Source organism: Grammomys surdaster, unplaced genomic scaffold (assembly GCF_004785775.1).
Source record: "Grammomys surdaster isolate TR1022 unplaced genomic scaffold, NIH_TR_1.0 196, whole genome shotgun sequence".
NCBI lineage: Eukaryota > Metazoa > Chordata > Mammalia > Rodentia > Muridae > Grammomys > Grammomys surdaster.
This window is the reverse complement of record NW_021604641.1, coordinates 293,239-313,405: the sequence shown is the minus strand read 5'-3', so window position 1 is coordinate 313,405 and position 20,167 is coordinate 293,239. Positions and strand designations below refer to the sequence as shown.

Below are 20,167 nucleotides of genomic sequence, written 5' to 3'. Positions count from 1 at the left end.
TCTCTCTCTCTCTCTCTCTCTCTCTCTCTCTCTCTCTCTCTCTCTCTCTTTCACACACACACACACATACACACACACATATCATATAAAAGAATTTTGTTTTAGAATTGTCCTTATACATAGATGATCTGATATTTTTAGACAATGATATTTTAACCCTTGTCTTCTGGCACTTGATACCTTTTTTTCTCTAGATCTACAGCAATTCTTACAGATTCCAAAGAGAAAACATTCCTTAGTGGACATCTCTGTTTCTTCCTAATTTTCAAGTCCTACTGACCATGTGTTCATTATTTTTTTTTCTCCACAGTATTCCCAAGATAACTTATTTAGGCTGAGGCTATTTTTTCATACCTTTCCTAATTCTTTTCTGTCTTTTAAATCTGTAAGTTGGTAGTATATTCTTTCCGATATAATAGCATATATTCATATAATATATTTAATTTAGTCTATTTTTCTAGAAGTTAATGTAATAAAATTACTAAGGTATAATTAAGAGTTGCCTCTCTTACAAGTTCCATTTACTGGTAGCTGATTTTCTTGTGTGTTTTTAATAGTAATGACTCAGTGTTGGAATACCTTTTCTTTACTATCATTTTTATTAATTATGAAACAAGCTTAGAGGAGTTACAATCTGAGGTTACGCAGCTGAAACAATGAAAGCATTGTATGGTACTCAGCAAACATTTACATACTTTGTGCTTTATTTGAAAAATTCTTCCTGAAGAGCGCAAACTACTGAAAGTGAAGCTTGTTTCTAAATGAGTGATCTGTGTCATTTTAGAAGTGTATCTTCAAAAACATACTTACATTACCTGGGAATCACACTTTCTTTTGGTTGTTTTTTTGTAATGTATATACAGAATATAAAACTATTATTTACTGAACATTTTATTCTTTCTTCCTCTTTTTAAGTATACAAATTTTTTCTTCATTTTATGTTGATATGAATAAGAACCTATCTTTTCTATTGCTCTCAAAATACATTTGTAGTCTTTCGCTTTGGGACATAATCAAAATAGAAGATATCATTTTAATTATACTTTATTATGTTTGAACTCTAACACCTATTTATTGAATGCTTGCTGTTATCCATTTGAAAGAAGAAACATACATAAATCTCCATGATAAGAGATAACTTGCTGTAGCGTTTTCACTGTGTAATATTTATGAAGTTTTAAGCAGAAATTTAATTTTTTCACCCCAGCCATTTTTGTTAATATGTTTTAATTTTAAAATGCATAATATATAATTATTGGAAGTTTTTGCTTCAATTTAGGATTATTTGAGGATGTCATTGAAAAGGCTAAAAATAAAAATGTATGGCTATGATATCCATGAAAGTCAAAGTAGTATTTAAGCCATGTAAGAACACATGATAACCATAAAGGAAATGCGATTTTTCTTTATTTTAAGAGGTTAAACAGAGCTTCTTCAGATGCATTTCAGACACTTCAAGACCACATTCCAGTAAGACATACATGGTAGAATTTGACTCCTTGGGGACCATCATTTTAATGATCTACTAAACAAGCTGACAGCTTTATCCACTGCCTTTTATTATGAAAAGTCTGTTACTTCTCAAACTCTTGCTGAGATGTAAAATGAATTATATTGATCTGAGAGCTTCATACATCAGCCTTAATATCTTTATGACATTTTAATGAAATGACAATGCTTTCATCTTTTATACTATAAAAAGACTCCATCTGATATGTTGTAATCTCAGCTATAAAAGAACTTAAAGCACTATTAAGCAAAATTTTAACATGTGTCAAAATAAGAAATATTGAGATGAACTAATGGGAGAGAGTTTTTAAATAATGTACTCATTTTGGTAAGTTAACTAAAATAATGTCAAATGAAATATTTGAACGTAAAAAACAACACAATAGTTTCGGTTACACCTTACTATAAACACACTATTTCAGCAGATGATTATTCTATAGGAAGAATATTATTCTTGGCTGGATAAAGAAAGGGAAGAAGAGTGGATGTCTTCTCTAAGTAAGTAATCTCACATTAAAATGATAGGCTGATTTTCCATTCCAGATGCAGCAATTGCCTTAAGATTTATATTCAATCGATTTAGATTGAATGGACAGCTAAAATTTGCCAATTTTTTTTAATCATCACCTCTGGCCCTATCCAGTTGAACATAGGCATCTTTTCAGGAGGAATGGAAAGCATGAGGCAGAATAATTTGCATAAAAATCTTAAATGTTGACATTCAAATTTAATATTTTACTATAACACTTTGACTACTGTTCATGTCAGTAACGGTGGCTGAATATGCTTTTTGACATTTATAAATAGTAATTTAAGACACACATATTTACTTAAAATAGGCTTTTGGAAAAACCCTTCAAGAGGCACTTCACATATACTTTTCCATTTCACTCCCAAAAGCATGTGCACTAGGATGATTCCCACATCTCTGTCAGCTTTTCTAGGCTTAGCACCAGCACCTTAGACCACTACAATCAGAACTCCTGCAGTGAGTATTTTTTAAAGAAAAATATTCCAAAGTGCAATAATATACAAATGGAGTAAAGAGTCCATGTTTTAGATTTTCCTGTAGACATTTTGTTAAAATCAAATATCACTTGTGATAAAGACAAAAAAAATGTACTGTATCACCAACCTAATTACTTTCTTATTTAGAATCCATTTACAATGTTTATTTCAGTATAATAAACAAACTAATTAACATTTAAAGATACATGGACCAAATTACTTGTGGGATATTGCTAAAAGAACTTATATTTTAATAATCTTTTAAGCTTTGACTGTTGAGATGAACTCAAACATGCCTGTTCTGCTTGGGAGAAAAGTATATGAATCATTGATCAAAGCTGCTCCTTTGTCCCACAAAAGTATTTAGAAAAATAACTATAATAACTATAACATTGTTGTTCAATTTTCTAATGATACAAATCATGTTTTCCCTGACCCTTGTAATGTTTTGTTTTAAAAAGCAGTGTTTCAACAAATATAAAACAGAAGAATCTCTCATTCTGTAACCCAAATTAATTATACTGCATTGCAATATACTGTAAGATAAGCTAATTTGTGCTTTAAATAATATATTTGGTAGATAACTGACTATGTGTAAACATAAAGGCAGAACATTTCAAAATTTAATCACAGCATCATTTGAAAATCCAAGTAATCTTACAAAAATATATGGTAAATTCAGATACTAAAATCAGCAATTTATATATCAAAAGTAAAGATTCAACTCAAATATTAAATTCAAGCATACTAGAAATTTTATATTTTAAATAAATGCTTAAAAGAGACTCCTATCTGCTCTACAGAATGATGAATAAGTGAAGTGCCACTAATTTCACAAATGTAAAACAAAACAAAGCAAAACTGAAAATTATTGGAGGAATTCAAAGGCTGTCATTGAAGACCAAAACTTACCTGCAAATTTGATGTGGAATTTGTTTTCTGGTTTTAATATCTGAACATATAGAGGACAATTTGGAGCAAAATCTTTTACAGCCCATGCTCTCAAAATTGTTTGGTGATCCTGAAATGATAAAATCCAAAATATCCTGGAATTAAATTTAACAATATAAATTAAAATAGTAGTAAGTTAATTAATGTGTCAAATGGTCACCATTATAATCAAGGTTTGAACGTTAAAAACAATTCAGGTCATCTTTCTTTTGTTTTCAGTGTTCTGAGAAAGTGTCTTCTATATTCCAGACTATACATATTTTATAATGCTCATGGGTATGGCCTGGAACTTCTGTTGTCTCTGCTTCTGTTTCTGAAGTACCTTGATTAGTCTTTTACCACCATTCTCAGATGATGTTTTCTCTTTAGTACTTACTATTTATATAAAGGATCTAATTACAAATTCAACCAGTGACATTTACTAAGCGTTAGAACATAAGAAATTGAGAGAGGAATAGCTAGACTAAAATAAGCATAATTAGAATTATAAAAGAATAAATATATTATTACTCCTAATGACAATCCTCATAGAGGAAAAATAAGGATTCCTAAAACTAACTAATTTAAAGCATTGGGGCAAAAGAAACTATGAGGACTACTCATGCAGAGAATATATTAGATTATTCATATAATACTAAAGATTAAATCAGTTGATTCTGTTCTTATGATCATTGATGTATATGTGTGTGTGCACAGTGATGAAAAACACCCACATGGAATAAAATGTATTGAGAAAGTTAGGATGCTAAGAGAATCAAATTGAAAATGAATGCCCAATATCAGCAGTTCTATAAGTAATTATTAAATGAACTGAATATCATAGGGCAGATTATTAGAAAAAATATTTACCAGTTACGTTCTAGAAATGGATATTGTGGGTTAGCACTGCCATGTAATGAATGATCAATAGATTTATACTGATGTTCAAGTTAATTTAACTAAAACTAAATAATCTATTTCTTCAGATACACCATCCACTCATCAACTTTTTATAGACACATTGGACTAGTAGCTGCTGTTAGTGGCCAGTAGAAACAGAGATAATTCTATTCAACAATATTTCTAGGTCAAAGAAGATGGAGATATAGTCCCCATTAATGCTTGATACACTCAGATGTAATGGGTTGAATATGGAAATACAGAAGACTCAGTTGTGAATAATCGGTAACTCATATTTTTCAATTTTTTTATGACTCACTACCTTAGCTTAATTCTTTTAGTGAGGTTATCAGGACATTGGGCCTTGTACAGCTTAGGTTCTCTCCCAAGGATGATATTCTTATAAGGAAAAGCAGTCAGTACTCTAATACAAGAACACCTGGAGGACTCCCACTCTATCTTGTTCTTTGCAAGACCAGAGTGGCTAAGAACCAAGAGGCGTTCTGAACATTTTGTCAGAAACTAGATCCACTTTTACTGTGTCCTGACTTCCTTAATCAAATCAGATTGTTCCTTGTCAACCATACATTTTATTTTGCTCTTCTATAGCAGTTTGAACATGACAGTGAGTTCAAGATACACAAAAACTGATAAACAGTAGATCTGAACACACATAGGTATCTTCATGAGGACATATGAACATCATGAGGAGACAAAGGACACTGCTAATATCTCTCAAATGAATACCTATTATGTAAGGTAATATGATTTTAAATCTGATGGTGCAACACTATAAATAATTCAGTGTATGATTCTTGTTATTTCTTTCATTAGAAGCACAAGATTTAAAAAATGAACAAAAATACTAAACTGTACTTTTAATTGGATATTTTATTTATTTACATTTCCCATGTTATCCCCTTTCCCAGTTTTCACTAGAGAAACTCCTTATCCCATCCTCCCTCTCCCTGCTTCTATGCAAGTGCTCATTCACCCACCCACCCATTCCAACCTCCCTGCCCTTGAACTCCCCCTACACTGGGGGATTGAGCCTTCACAGGACCAAGGGCCTCTCCTCCCTTTGATGCTCAACAAGGCCATCCTCTGCTACATTTGCTGCTGGAGCCATGGGTTCCTCCCTGTTACTCTTGGATAGGCGGTTTAATTTTTGAGAGCTGTGGTTGGTTGATAATGTTGTTCTTTTTAAATTAATTTTGTTTAATGTTATTTAGAGGTGGTAGTCAATGAACTATCATGCAATGTTTAACCCGTGTGTCCCTCAATATCTAATTGGACTTGAATAAGTCTGAGTTACCTTCTATAAAATATACATGTTTCCATCACACAGAATTGATGTGAAGGAACCATATAGTACATTCAAAGATCTTTATTAGCTGATGGTAAGTTCAAAACAAACACAAACTATTTTGTATATTCTTTGAAACATTTGGGAGTAGAAATAATAAAATTTGAATAAAACATATACAATATTAGCATTCTTAGCAAAGGAATTAATAATTGATTTGTTGTCATCATCTAAGTAATGAATTTACTTTGTGTTTAGTCAAAGAAGCAATATGAGGTAATAAAGGATCTACCAAAGTAGAAGAGCAAATTCCTCAAGAGTTATCCTTCACGCTGATGAAAATACAAACCCTGGTTATATATATATATATATATATATATATATATATATATATATATATATATATATTGAGCATGAATATTTTTGTTGTAAAGAATGAAGGAAGATGAACACTTTGGACAGGATTTAAAACTTGGAAGAAACACCTAGCATTCCATACTCTCCCTTGTTTTGATGTTCTGATCTGAGACCATTCTGGTTGGCTATCTTCACAGGATCAGCTGACAGAATTCTTTAGTAAGCCTACCAGAAGACTTAGGAAGGAGCCCAGACTGTTGGTGATACTGCAGTGTATTGAAAGAAAGAAGAAGAGAAAAGAATTGATAGTTCATAAACTCTCTATATAAATTTGCAAGTAGTCGTCTGACAAATGGACCATCTGAAGAAGGCAGAATAAACAAAATTTAATTTAATGTTGAAGTTGCTTCTAGCAGCAAGGGAAAACAAGTTGGACTCTAGTTATACTAAGTTAATTTTCTATGAAAATAAAAATATAACATCTTTCCCTCATTCTGAGGAAGAGAAAGGGAAGGCAGGATAGAAACTGAGAAAACAATGTAAAATAGCATAACTGTATACATATGGATAACATGGATATAGAGCTGTAAATAGATACAGATAATTGGATTCCAAGAAAGAATACAAAATAGAGGAAGGCAGAGAAGGAGTTAAAAAAATAACAATTGTTAATGGATCAGTGTTAGGAATAATTGTGTGTTCTTGAGTTCAGGAACTTTTGAACATTCTGACAGCACAGAAACTCATCACAAGTCAAACATGACTAAATCGGAAAAGCCTTGGTGTTCAGAAAGAAGCAAAAGTCAAAATCACAGTGAAGTAAGGATTATATTTAATGAAAAATTGTTCAAAGGGGAAAATAAAAGAAAGGAATTTTAAGAACAACAAAAAAGTAAGAACAAGCACAGAAACCAGCATGAAACTACAAAAGGAAGCCTCTGGAAAGTCTTTGTGCTGTATAGAAATAACAGCAAAGGGAAGTCAGAGATTTGGAAATTCAAAAACGACGTAAGAAATGGCTATGGTCTATGCCCTAAATAAGAGCATAGAACATTTCCCTGTAAATTACTTAAAATGCATCTATATTCAAAAATGAAAATTTATGGGCTGTTTTGTTGGCTTTCTAATCTATGCAAATACTACCAAAACTAAAAGTGTGGAACAAAAGACATCAAGAAAAGAATGAATGAAGCTCATTTTAATGACTCCTACAATATCAGCAAGTAATTAACTGCGAAAATGTAAAGATTTAAATTTTATTCATTAGAGAAATCACTAAATATTCTAAAAACATATGTCACAGACAATGTCATCTAAAATACAACATCTTTACAAGAATCAAGTATACGATAAAAAATTGAAAAGAGAGAAACTAAAATCAGAGGATATGAAAATGGTCAAATTTATTATGACCTAAAGTTAATGGTGGTAGCAAAGACACTAGAAGGTAACAAACTGAGGGACAAAGATGTGTCTCAGTCCTTAAGAACACTTGCTGGTAGATTTCTCCTTTAACACGTATGAAGTGTTCTTCATTATCTTTTTTGATAACTTTTAGTTGAAAGTCAATTTTATTTAGAATTAGAATTAGAATGGCTACTCCAGCTTGTTTCTTGGGACCACATGCAATTGAAAATACAAACATAATAAAAATAAATATATAAAAGATTTTAAATTAACTTTTTCTTGTTCAGTGATATTAGCCTGGGGATTTTTAAGAAGCAACATATTTTTTATTCTAAAATTATAAATAAAGTAAATAAAGTTATAAATAAAATAAAAATAACTGGGCAGTGGTTAGAAAACAAATGATGCCATTTAAAGATAATCACTGAACTTACACCATCCTAAAGAAATACAGGGCACAAATAAACAAAGAAAAAAATTCTTTTATAAATTTATAAACTAAATTTATAAAAATTAATCTCTAAAACACTGAAAACAGGAGATACCAGTGAGGATGGGAAACAACAGGGAGTACTTCTAACTGTTCCTGGGAAATGATTGGGAACAGCATTTTAAAGAATCTTACAAAACTATACATTCCTTTGACACAAGATTGAGCTCTTTATCATATTTCCACAAAACTCGATACATACATGCTTAAAGGAACTTTATTTATAATTTAAAAAATCAACAAAAATAATCAGCTAGAATAACTACTTTCCATCAATAATAAACAAACAAACAAACAAATAAAACGTGCTACATTTACTCAAGGAAATATTTCACAGTAGAAAAAGAAAGGATGGATCGAGCCAGAAAATATGAAGACTCTCAAGTGATAGTCACGAGATTGAAAATCAAGACCAATCTGCAAAGGCTTTAAATACACAATCCCAAGTACATGACATTGGGAAAGGGTGGAAGCACTGGAGCAAGAATGAGCTCCGGGTATCCTGGATGGGGAAGATGGATAAAGATGAGGGAGATATCTAGAACAGAAGAAACACTGTCCTCCTTCACACTGCTATTAAATCAATATTGAAGTCTGTCATATCTGGTTCCATTACATTCTGAGTCTATCTCAAATTTTGCCTTAGTTTTGAGATGTGTACCACCAACAACCCACAGCTGCCTTTTAAGTTGGCTGTGGGGATCAAACTCAGGGCTTCATCACTTGCAGAGTAAGCCGTTTTACTCATTGAGTCAACTCTCCTGCCCAGAACATCCATTTTTGCTTGTTTGAATTTCCTTCTTTCTCCCTCTCTACATTCTCTCTTCATAGATATATCTGAACGTTGACCTATTTCATCCATATTTTGAAGAAAACTGTTTGAATTTTATTGATCCCTCCTAGAGTGTCACAGTCTGAATTTTTAAACCATATAACCATCACAATTTCCGTACTTAAAATAAGTCTGCACCTTTTTCTTTTTTTTCCACTTATCATTAGAGGCAAGCTGGGCTACCTGAAATTATGCGGCTACTGAGGTGCACAGGTCTCTAATGCCCTGTAGCCTATCTGATAACACTTCATTGTCAGTATTTTGCTTTAATCTCTAGAGCCTCATTTTTTAAATATTGGTTTCTCTGTCTTGCTCCAGTGAGCACCTGTTTTCACTCACATCCTAGCAGCATTTTTGCAAATTTATTTAGGAATTTACTAATTACATCATCTCTGTCAGTGCTATCTCTTGTCATATGAGTCAATCATTGTTCCAAATTAATAAATACGGGTTGGCGCTTATGCACCTAGTCCTTTCTCACAGGGTATTGTCCTTTTTGAGTGCCTACATTTTTATTATCCTTTGAAAAATAGTGTTTAGATTTGGCAGTCATTATATCATGCAAATCCATTTACAACGCTGCTGACCTAATTTTAGAGGCCATTGAATCTGATATCGATTTCCTTCCATATGTCTGGAGTGGCCTCTCTGGAGTTTAATAATTACCTATGGCATTCAACAAGCTGTCCATTTATATGCTTATATTTCTGTTTTTTATAATGCATGCAGGATTTGGTTCTTATTTTGTGCACATGCTGTTTTCTTTTCGTAATTATTGATTTCATTTAGTCCTATGTAGTCTACTTATTTAAATATGAATATATTATCAAGCCAAAGAGCTTAAAGACCACAGTGCAGTTTATGAGGGGCAGAGGTTGTCTATACTCTTCCTCTTGGAGCTCAGTACTACAAATTTCTTCTTTTTCACCAGCTTTTTCTGAGCGAGACCTTTGTCTTCTGTCCTCTCAGTTCAGTGAAACTGCCATGATCTACTGGGATCATCTTTTTTTTTTTTTTTTTTTCAGAAGGAAGACTTTATCTACATCTAAATCTACATATCATATATACACCTCTCTCTCTCTCTCTCTCTCTCTCTCTCTCTCTCTCTCTCTCCACATACACCTGAGTAAAGCACAATTTGTTGAAGGTTGAACTGTTTCTCAATTCTTATAGATCACATTCCCACTGTGTTCATGTTTTTCAGTCTGAAAATAATTGTTTTGTATATCTTGTTCGGAATTTTAAACATTTGTGTGGGAATGTTATTCCAGAACTCTCTGCTCCCATATGGCAGAGAGCAGCAGTTCCCTACTTACTTGTAAATATGTTTCAGACCTCTGTAAACTGTTAATTATGAAAAACCATGCAGTGATATTTTTAATTCTTATTTTTACAGGTATTTTACCTATAAAATTAAAAAAGAATCTGGAGTTCCATTTATATGTAATACAATAACAATATCTAACCTTAGACCAAAGATCTCAGCATCATGAATTTCACTTGAAAAATAGACAAGAAATGATCTATGAACAGAATTCTGTTCTGAAACACATTTTATTTTCCTACATCAGTGTTTACCCTCCCCTCATCCCTGTAAGGTGTTATTCAGTCTTTACTCTTAATAGTTGTTATTTATAATGAATTCATCAATTTTGTTTATTAGACTGTTGGTGACTAATTATTGATCACTGGAAAGTGGACGTGCATGAGATTAGAATTCTACACTCTTCTGTTCTTTTGTTCCCTGATTTGTGCTTATCCTCACTGGAAAATTTCAGTAGACTGTCAAAACTGTACTTTGAGATTACACATGAATTCCAGTGAAGCTTTATTTACTCTAGCTTAAGTTAGATTAGAGGGATGATTACAAAACTTGAACCATTTCAAAAAGAAAAACTATTCTAAAGTGATAACTAATGACATCCACTTTTCCAAATTCATCATCTCCACTCAGAACAAGCTTCACAAATGTACTCTTCATTTTGAGGCTCATTGTTTGCTTAGTTTGTGTATCCTCATACCTTCCTGAATTGCTATCTGTCTTTTGTTTTCTTCATAAATAGTGTTTGTTGATTTCTTACCCCATTTATAAATCCTAATTACAGGACTACACTTGGGGTGGTAAAAAAGATGCCTCTGCTTTAATAGTCAATCCTTCTGTAAGCTTCTTTCCTTTGTATTTATTATCACTTGTGTGTGTTTAGAACTATACAGCTCATGTAAAAACAAAACCTCTTATCCAAATACCTGCTTAATATTAATAGAGAAATCTAAAAAAACATATTGAACATATTTACTTTAGAAAACTAAATAACACATTGAAAACATAATTTCTTTACCCAAACTTTCTTCTCTCTAGACACTTCAAAAAAATGACAGTGTACTTCTTAAATTTCATAACTTCAAACTCTCCTACTCTATTTTAAAATAGTCATTCAGTGAACTGACCGGTTATATCATATCTATTTTCAATATTTACTCTCAAATCATCAGCAGTTTGGACCCCTCCATAGATGCGAACAATGTTTTTCTCTCATTTAAATAACCATTCTTGAGCCTGTAACTAGTCGTCTGACATGTACCCATATAGCAGTCTAACCTTTCACATTCAAACAAAGGTAATATTTTAAAGTGCAAAACACAGTGTACCACATGCCTGCTGTGCTTTGTATACTAATTCTGCTTCAGTGTACCACTGTCCTCTTCCACCTTACACATCAAGAAACCCTCAGTTAAATACCAATGTTCAATTCTGTCAACTTTTTCCTTACATAAGAACACAATCATCCTCATCTGCTGCCACGTTTGTGACCTCAGCTGGAGTAACTGTGACCTTTATCATTTCTATCAACATATCCTTATTAACATATGTTCTCAGTATCAACCAACAAGAACGTTTCTGTAGCTGTCTTCTTGTTTGTATGACCCTTAACCACATCTCCTTAGAATTAGTAGGCATCCGGTACTCTCCCTATCTTTCACATAGAGTCTCACATCCTCTGCTCTTCACCTCATTTCAACTACTTCCATTTGGTTTTTTCTTCTACAAAAGTTCCATTCTCTCAGTACTGAAATCAGTATTACTTTACTAGAGCTCCAATAATAAAGTGTGTGTGTGTGTGTGTGTGTGTGTGTGTATACACTTACACATACTATGGAACTTAAAACCTGAAAATATACTGGGCATTCATTCTAAATGTCATAAGTCATAAGCCATGCTGTTATAATGGATGCTTCCTTCTGAGATCTATGAAGAACTATCTGTCTTATTCCTCTGTCCATCAGAATTGATCGGATTCATATACCCAGGGCATTCTGACTTATTTAGCTTCTGACTTTCACCTTATAAGCACACTACTCAAAATGGAAAGAAGCTTACCATGGTGGTATAATTATAACTTGATTGCTCTGTAAACACTCATTTGTAAATAAGTTATGCACTGATTTACTAGGGAGAAGACACAAACATGGATTATAATTTAATTGAAAATTTGTTATATTGCTGAGAAAGAAATAAGAAGAGCCAAGTGTCCCCAGGGATACATGCTAGATATTACTTCTACCCAAAATATAAAAGGGAATTTTTAAAATAATAAAATAAAAGATCACAGGCTGAGTAGTAAACTATTGAGAGTTTAAGAACATAAAGCTACTAGGAAATATGAAGGTGACAGACCACAGCAGTGTCAAACGAACAGAACAAATCAAATAAGGGAACAATCAAAAAGACCTCCATTCATGTACCCTTCACGCCTTTGGAAAGTTATCTGCCTGACCCAAATGGACTATCAGTTGGTAAAAAGGGCTCTGAAGAGTTCCTAAGGCTAGAATAGTAAATACTGTCTAATAGAAAATAAAGTCAGATGTTAGTAGGTAAAAAAAATGTGTGATTTCTATATAAATTGGACATACAGAATTTGATGGGTCATCTTTTCTATTAGTCACTGAGGAGCATTGCAGGATTTAAAATTGCATTCAATATTGTCAATTGTATTAGGAGATAAATCCTCCAGATGGTGTCTTTAAGAGACAGGGAATAGGAAAATTGCAAATGACTCCTGTTGAGCATACTAGTATACTACATGACACATAATGATGTCCTACTCCAGAGACCCACAAAATTGTGCTTAGGCCAGGCCATTGATGTTTCCTGCCTTTTGTCCACAGACACACTTCCAAGATATGCTATTCCTCACATACACCCTCACATGACACAGGATGTTTACCATCCAATCTGATTAGATGAAAGCGCAATGCATACTTAGCAGATGGGATGATGTATGCATATAAGCCAGTGAACTTATGTATTGAACCGAATTTGCATCCAGATGCTAGTCTCCAGAGTCTGCTGCCTGGAACTCATCGTGACTCTATTGCCCTGCCACCCCAAACCACCAGAACAATGCCCCACAAGATAGTATATGCACTACAATCAACAATTAATAAATGCAATCTCATGAAACTGAAAAGGCAAAAATAACTGTAAGGCAAAAAAAAAAAAACAGTCAATTGTTCAAAATGGCAGCCTATAGTATGGGAAAAGATTTCTACCAATTGTGCATTTGATAGAGGACTAATATACAAAATATAGAATAACTCAAGAAACTATATGAAAATATTAAATAATCAAATTTACAATTAAGATATAGTTCTAAACAGAGAATTCTCAGCAGAAGAATTTTGAAAGGTTGATAAACTCTTAAAGGAATGTTCAATATCTTTATCAGTCAGGGAAACGCAAATCAAAACTATCTTGAGATTCCATCTTAGCTCATGCAATAAAGATTATCCTTGTAAGGACTCCTAGTAATGAGGAATAAGGAGTCTTGTAGCCACCAAAGACTTCTAGTAGTGGGATTGAGTTGCATTAGGTTGAGTTTTTCGCCAAGAAGGATCTATGGAGATAACTAAACAACTTAGGCTGATGCTAGGAGAGATGGCTACACTCTGGAAACTGATTGGGGGTATGAAGGGAATTGTAGAGGAGAACAGCCACACAACCTGTTGAATGTGTGACTATGGAGACATCAGAGAGACTTCCCCTGCCACCAGATAGGAGAAGATTCAGAGATCCATATCTAGTCATTATGGAGAACGGGAGTCTCAGTTGAAGGTCTCCAGGCAATATCTCCCCTTGAAGCACAGGAAATGCAATGGAAGATGGGGAAGAAAGGTGGCAGGAATCAAAGGAGATGGGGGACACCAGGTAAAAATAGCCCAATGAATCAACTAAGCAGGGTTCATATGAACTCACAGACACTGAAGCTGCAAGCACGGGGTCTGCATGGGTTTGTACCAGGTCTTCTCCATGTATGCTTTGGTAGTCAACTTGGAGTTTTTGTAGAAGTTCTAACAGTGGAAGTAGGTAAATCTCTGAATCTTTTGCCTGCTCATGGGACTCTAGTCCTCCTATTGGGTTGCTATGTCTAGCTTTTGTGTGAGAGCATTTTTTTTGTCTTAATGTATATGTTTCGTCCTGTTTGGTTGTTGTCTCTTGGTGGCCTGTTCTTTTTCAGAAGGAGAAAAAAAGAGAGTGGACCTGGGAGAGAGGGAAAGTGGAGGGAGTGCTAACAGGAGTGGAGGGAGCTGAAAAATTAGTCAGGATGTATTGTATGAGAGAACAATCTATTTTCAATCAATCAATCAATCAATCAAGTAATTAAAAGTTGACGCCCTTCTAAACCTAACCTAAATTTTTTCTTCCTTAGAAATCTCAAGACTTCAATTACTGGCTTCACATTTTTACCATCAGAATTGAAATTAAGCCTAAGGAAAGAGAAGAATCACTCAATGTTAGCTGTTGAACTACTAATTCTTTATTTTATAAAAGCAAGCTCACTGATATATTCGCTGTTGGAATCTAAGTAAAACTTTCTTCTACCCCTTAAAATAAGGGGTAATAAATTATGACCCTACATGTCCATTCCAGCAGTGATTTTGTGCCTTTTCTACAAAAATCAGAGTATGCTAAGAGTTGGCCAAGGAATCGATTTGACTACCTAAAGGATACAGAGAGCACATCCATACAAATATGGATATGTTTCAAATACTTATGGTGAGTAAATTGGACTCAAATTATAGAGGACTTCATCACCCTTAGCCAAATAGAAAATATCAACTTAGGTCAGAACACATCATCATTCCAAAGTCTTCAAGCCTTTCTAGGAAACTCACTGTGTGCTAGGCAGTGGTAGTGCACGCCTTTAATCCCAGCTCTTGGGAGGCAGAGGCAGGGGGATTTCTGAGTTTGAGGCCAGCCTGTTCTGCAGGGTGAGTTCCAGGACAGCCAGGGCTACACAGAGAAACCCTGTCTCGAAAAACCAAATAATAAATAAATAAATAAGCAAGCAAACAAACAAACTAAAACAAACAAATAAATATAAAAAACCTCACTGTGGACTAGACACAGTGAAAATACAGTGATTCACACATGAGCAGTTTAAAAGTGAACAAAATTCATTATTCTCTAAGTTAAACTAAAACAAAAGATTCTCACATATGAAGTGGGAATAGTGAGATTCTAATCTCACATAGTGAGATGAGAAAATCATGATGGGGCGTATGTCAATATCTTCATGGACTTAGCACCCGGCGAGAACTTAAAATGCTGAAATAATGTTGGTAGACAAAACTCCAATGTATTTACCATCTAGTCTTGAAAAACATTGAAACAGGTATAGTTCTATTATAAAGCAAATATGTGTGTGTGTGTGTGTGTGTGTGTGTGTGTGTGTGTCTGTTTTCTTAATGCTGAAGAATCGAAGTGCAGTATTTTCTACTCTCCTGATAACATTTACCACAGATGCTGAGCGAGGTCTGCAGGCTGGAAGAATTTTTCAAACTCCTATGTTAAATGCATTATAGGACTCGCATAGTAACAACACAAGTTTTCCCAACAAATAACATATAATATCATAACATGAGACCACTTTGATTACCAAGCAATATTGTGAGGTATAGTTAGATATAACTACATTTATAATATAGTTAGATAATAAGCATAATCTTATAGGATTTTATATTTTGTAAATAAGCCTTTTTGGCTTGGAGTACTTACTCCCAAACCTCAGACAGAAAAAGTTTAAAAAAAAATGAATAAAAATGTGCTTCTGTGTCCAAAAGAGTGCTCCTGAGAAACATCCATATATTTTATAACAAATTCCAGAAATGTTCTTCCTGTCAAACGGATAGACAATCCCATAAGTCTTCAAATGCCCAAATAGAAACTCAGAACCAGAGATGTTGCTACTTTAGCGAATTTGTGGGGTTGGGTGTGGTGGGGGTTAGCATCCCAGTGTGTATTGTTTTGTTTTTATTAAATCCATTATATTACCAACATCCAAATGATGCTACCATAATATCCCTTGTTTCTAAGGCCCTAAATGTGATATTAATAATAGCTGTTGGCTTCCTAAGGATTAACATATTGCACAAAACCTACTAAGTATTTACTACTCAGTTTTGTTTTGTTTTGTTTTTTCACTGAAATAAACCATACAGCACATGTGAAAAACTATCTATTTTACTAGTCCTTGCTTGGCTTTTCTTATAACTTTGAATTGTAGATGTTAATAAAACAAAAAAGTCTACCAAGTTTAAGGATGATAGTTACATTTTAAAAACACATGAACAAATAATAGCAGGCATGCTGTTCCCCTGCAAATTCATCTCTTGTTTTACTGGTCTTTCAAGGATTATATAAAACTGATTAAAACAGAATGCAACATTTTCTTTCTCCTCCACACAAAATATTCATCATAAGATGACTTTTTTTTTTTTACAAAAAGCAAAATTACTGTCCTTATCCTATGTAGTTAAGAAACACTTAAAGGTATATGCACATGAAAGACACCATTTCTATAACATCTATAAGATACAGGGGGAGCCTCCTCTTTCATCTTATTGTATAAAACAACATTCACTTTGAAGCCCTAAAACTCAAGATTTTCTTATTATGCCTTATTTTCAAATTTGACAATATTAGTTACTATTACTTGATTTTTTTCTTTTAAAATATTATTTACTGCCTTCTCATAACAGATAAGTATAGCTTTCTTTTCCCTTACCTGACCTCATGTCTACCTCTCATGTTCCACATCTTTGAACAGGAGCTCAAAATTAGTTGAGAGGTGATTACTATTGAGTATTCAAACTGCTGATGACTGCTCTGGATAAGGCAGAGGGAGCACCACAGTTACAAGTCAATCTGTAATAGATGATGTTCTCTTGAGACAATACTATACTCTAGGCATTTGTTTTTCCAATCATGAAGCAAAGTATATAGTCACTATTTAGGCAATCAATACAAAGTACTCCAGATTTGTGTGGTTTATTTTATAAACCAGAGGACTTCACTTCTGACAGTTCAGGAGACTTTAGTCCAGAATCAGGTGAAAAGGGGAAGGATTTCCCTGTCAGATACCTGCTTTGGCTGGCTCCACACAACGCTGACCTATAGCAATGGTTTTGGTGTGACAATCTAAATTGAGGGCTCATATTAATTGTATCATTGTGACATTATTTTCTATTTTAAGGCCCCATGGCTAAATAAAAGTCAACTGTGGCATAGTGGAAACAAGAGCATCAACCTGTAAATGTGAAGTGGTCATGTTTTGTGTGTACCATTGTCAAGCAGAAATTTGTTTCCAATATATTCATCCACATCAAAGAAGAGAAAATTGATGACTGTTCATGGGCAGCCCTCTCTCTATGTGATGTGAGATGATTCTCCATATAGACACTGCTACACACATGTTTCCTCAAGACTCACTTTCCAAGTAACAATGGGAAATAACTTTTATGCTCTTGACTGTTGTTGGGTATCATCGTTCATCTTTGCTTTGATCACACTTAGATTTTGATAAACCACATCTTTTTGTTGCTTTCCAACAGTTGTTTCTGTTTGAAAACTAATCTGTTCAATACTCCATAATGTTCCTTTATCTTATTTGTTTTCCATTTTGAGAAAAAAGTCCTAAGATATACAATTCTAAGTGTAAAAATATATATCTAGGAATTTGAAAAAAAAATCTGTTTTCTAGTTCTAGTCTCCTGGAAGAAATAGGTAGGTAGGTAGGTAGGAAGGTAGGTAGATAGATAGATAGATAGATAGATAGATAGATAGATAGATAGATAGAAAGATAGAAAGATAGATATAGATATCAACCTCAAATTAATTTTGTTTGCTGTCATTTTATTACATAATACTGACATGAACACATATCATTAAAGCAAACCACTCAGATCAAAGGCATGGAGACATATTTAACTTTATATTCACCATATTATTAATAAATACATTAATTAATTAATTTCTGTTTCTTCTTCAGTTTATCTGACTTATATTCTTCATGTCAATTTTGCTCCCTCTATTGCCTATCTACCTCCAACGCAAGTTTTGTTATTTCATATTCATTTTGCTGTAAAAAGCAAGTCTTACACAGCAGAGAGTTTCAGGCACAAAATTTGATTGGATTAAAATGATATTTTCTACTTTTGATGGGATTCACTCAGAAAACTGGTTTTTAGTCCCTTTCTCTTTACTTCTTATTGTGTAGATATTTTTTATCCACTTAATACTGAATTAGATTTATTATGTGGTTTATTTTTCTTCAGTCCAGAGCCTTAAGTTTACCTTCTAGTCCTCTTACTGAATTTTTCCTTTGTTATTTCCAGAATTTTCTCTATAATTCCTGCATGAATTTTATCTGATTGTTTTGCTTTCTTTTTCTGTTATGTAATCTATTATTATTGTTTGATGTATGCAGCATGATCTCACATTATACTCAAGATGTTTATTGAATGACAACATCCTTCGAATAGGTATTCTAAAACTGATTTCTTTATCATTTAAAGCATGCTCCAGATTTCTCCTTTCTATCTGGGATGAATTTTGTGTTGATTCATTCTCTTTTTTATTATTGTTATTCTTAATAATTCCCTAAAATGTCCACTGATGTCTATTGACTGAATATATGTAGAAGAGAAACTTATTTAAAACTGAAACAAGATGGATTCTGGATGGGTGGTAGCATGCATGGTCCTGTATATGTTGATTACATATTACACCAGAGATGTTTGACTTTGTATACTTACATAAATTCAAAAATACATGCTTATGTGTGTACACACACATATACACACACACACATACACACACATACACACACATACACACACACACATACACACACACACATACACACACACACATACACAAACACACACACACACACACACATAGACACACACCTGCACATTTTCTCTTATGATGGACCACGTCCCCAAGACACTGGAAGATACATATTAAAGATATTGAACAATTTTTTTGTGAATGCATTGAGATATAGTATTCACCTAGGCTGGTCAAATTTATTTTCTGACTTAGAAGGTAGAGGATTCAAGGAACAAATTGCCCAAATAGAATGCATCTTCTAGGTTTCAGAAAGTAATCTGCAACGCAAATGTGGAGAGATCCAGGGAATCCACTCCTTTCCCTGACTTTGAATAAGTCCTACATGAAGCTCTACTTTAAACAACATCTGTCCCCTTCCTTGCTGCTGCCTCTGAGCTCCCCTTGCCAACAGCAGACTGCTTGTGATTTCCTCTCTAAACCTAAATTTTAACTTCCTTCTGGATGAGTCAGTTGCCATTCATCTACTTGCTTTATACCTTCCAGAATTGTACTACTTTTGTCTCATCTCATTAAGTCTTCCTAGGTATTTTTATTAACTTCTTGTCAATTTACTAAAATTGGGAAGAAATAGATTACATGTATTTCCCAAACTCATGTTTTAAAGAAAACTCTAATAGATATATATTTATTTCTGCATGTAATTACCTTCCTGCTCCTCATTGAAAAACTGTAAGACTTATTAAATCAAGAAGCCATGTGTAGGACACAGGATTGACAGCTACATGTAAAACAATCAGAGAAAATGAAGATTATGCTAATTTCAAATTCATTGCTTTAGCAGATCTGATTGAAGCATTTCTATGCCAAACTACTTAAGCAACCTCTGGAGTGGGTTTAACCTAATGCTGCTTGTATTCTAATGTTAATTTGGGTCTCAAATATTGTTTAATGTTTAAGACACTTAGAGGCCTTGCCCCCAGTTGGTCCTGATTGGTAAGTAAAAATGCTTACAGCTAATGACTGGGCAGGGCAGACAGAGTTAGGAACTTAGGATTCCAAGGTTTGAGATCAGAGGAAGAAAGAGGAAGGAAAAGGGGATCTGCCAAGCAGAGAGAGTGTAGAGGAGAGGAGAGATGCCATGCCTGAAAAAGTGCAGAAGAAAGAGGCTCGGCTACCCTGTGAAGGAGCTGAGGGAGCACAGCACAGAGCACAGCCTAGTTGAGCAGCCCTCAGAGTCAAGAGCAGCCAAAATAGAATATAGACTTTAGTAAATAATAACTCAGAATTATTGGC

The 20,167-nt window shown here is 33.7% G+C and overlaps 1 protein-coding gene across 3 annotated transcripts in view; it reads right to left on the bottom strand.

Annotated features, from left to right (window-relative positions):
• The window catches only part of Kcnt2 (potassium sodium-activated channel subfamily T member 2), a 345,424-nt gene that overhangs the window by 137,942 nt on the left and 187,315 nt on the right, over positions 1 to 20,167 (bottom strand). For all 3 annotated transcript variants that reach the window (XM_028769952.1, XM_028769953.1, XM_028769954.1), the window contains exon 13: positions 3,430 to 3,538. In XM_028769952.1, the coding sequence (XP_028625785.1) occupies positions 3,430 to 3,538 (109 nt within the window). The remainder of the gene's footprint in view (positions 1 to 3,429; positions 3,539 to 20,167) is intronic.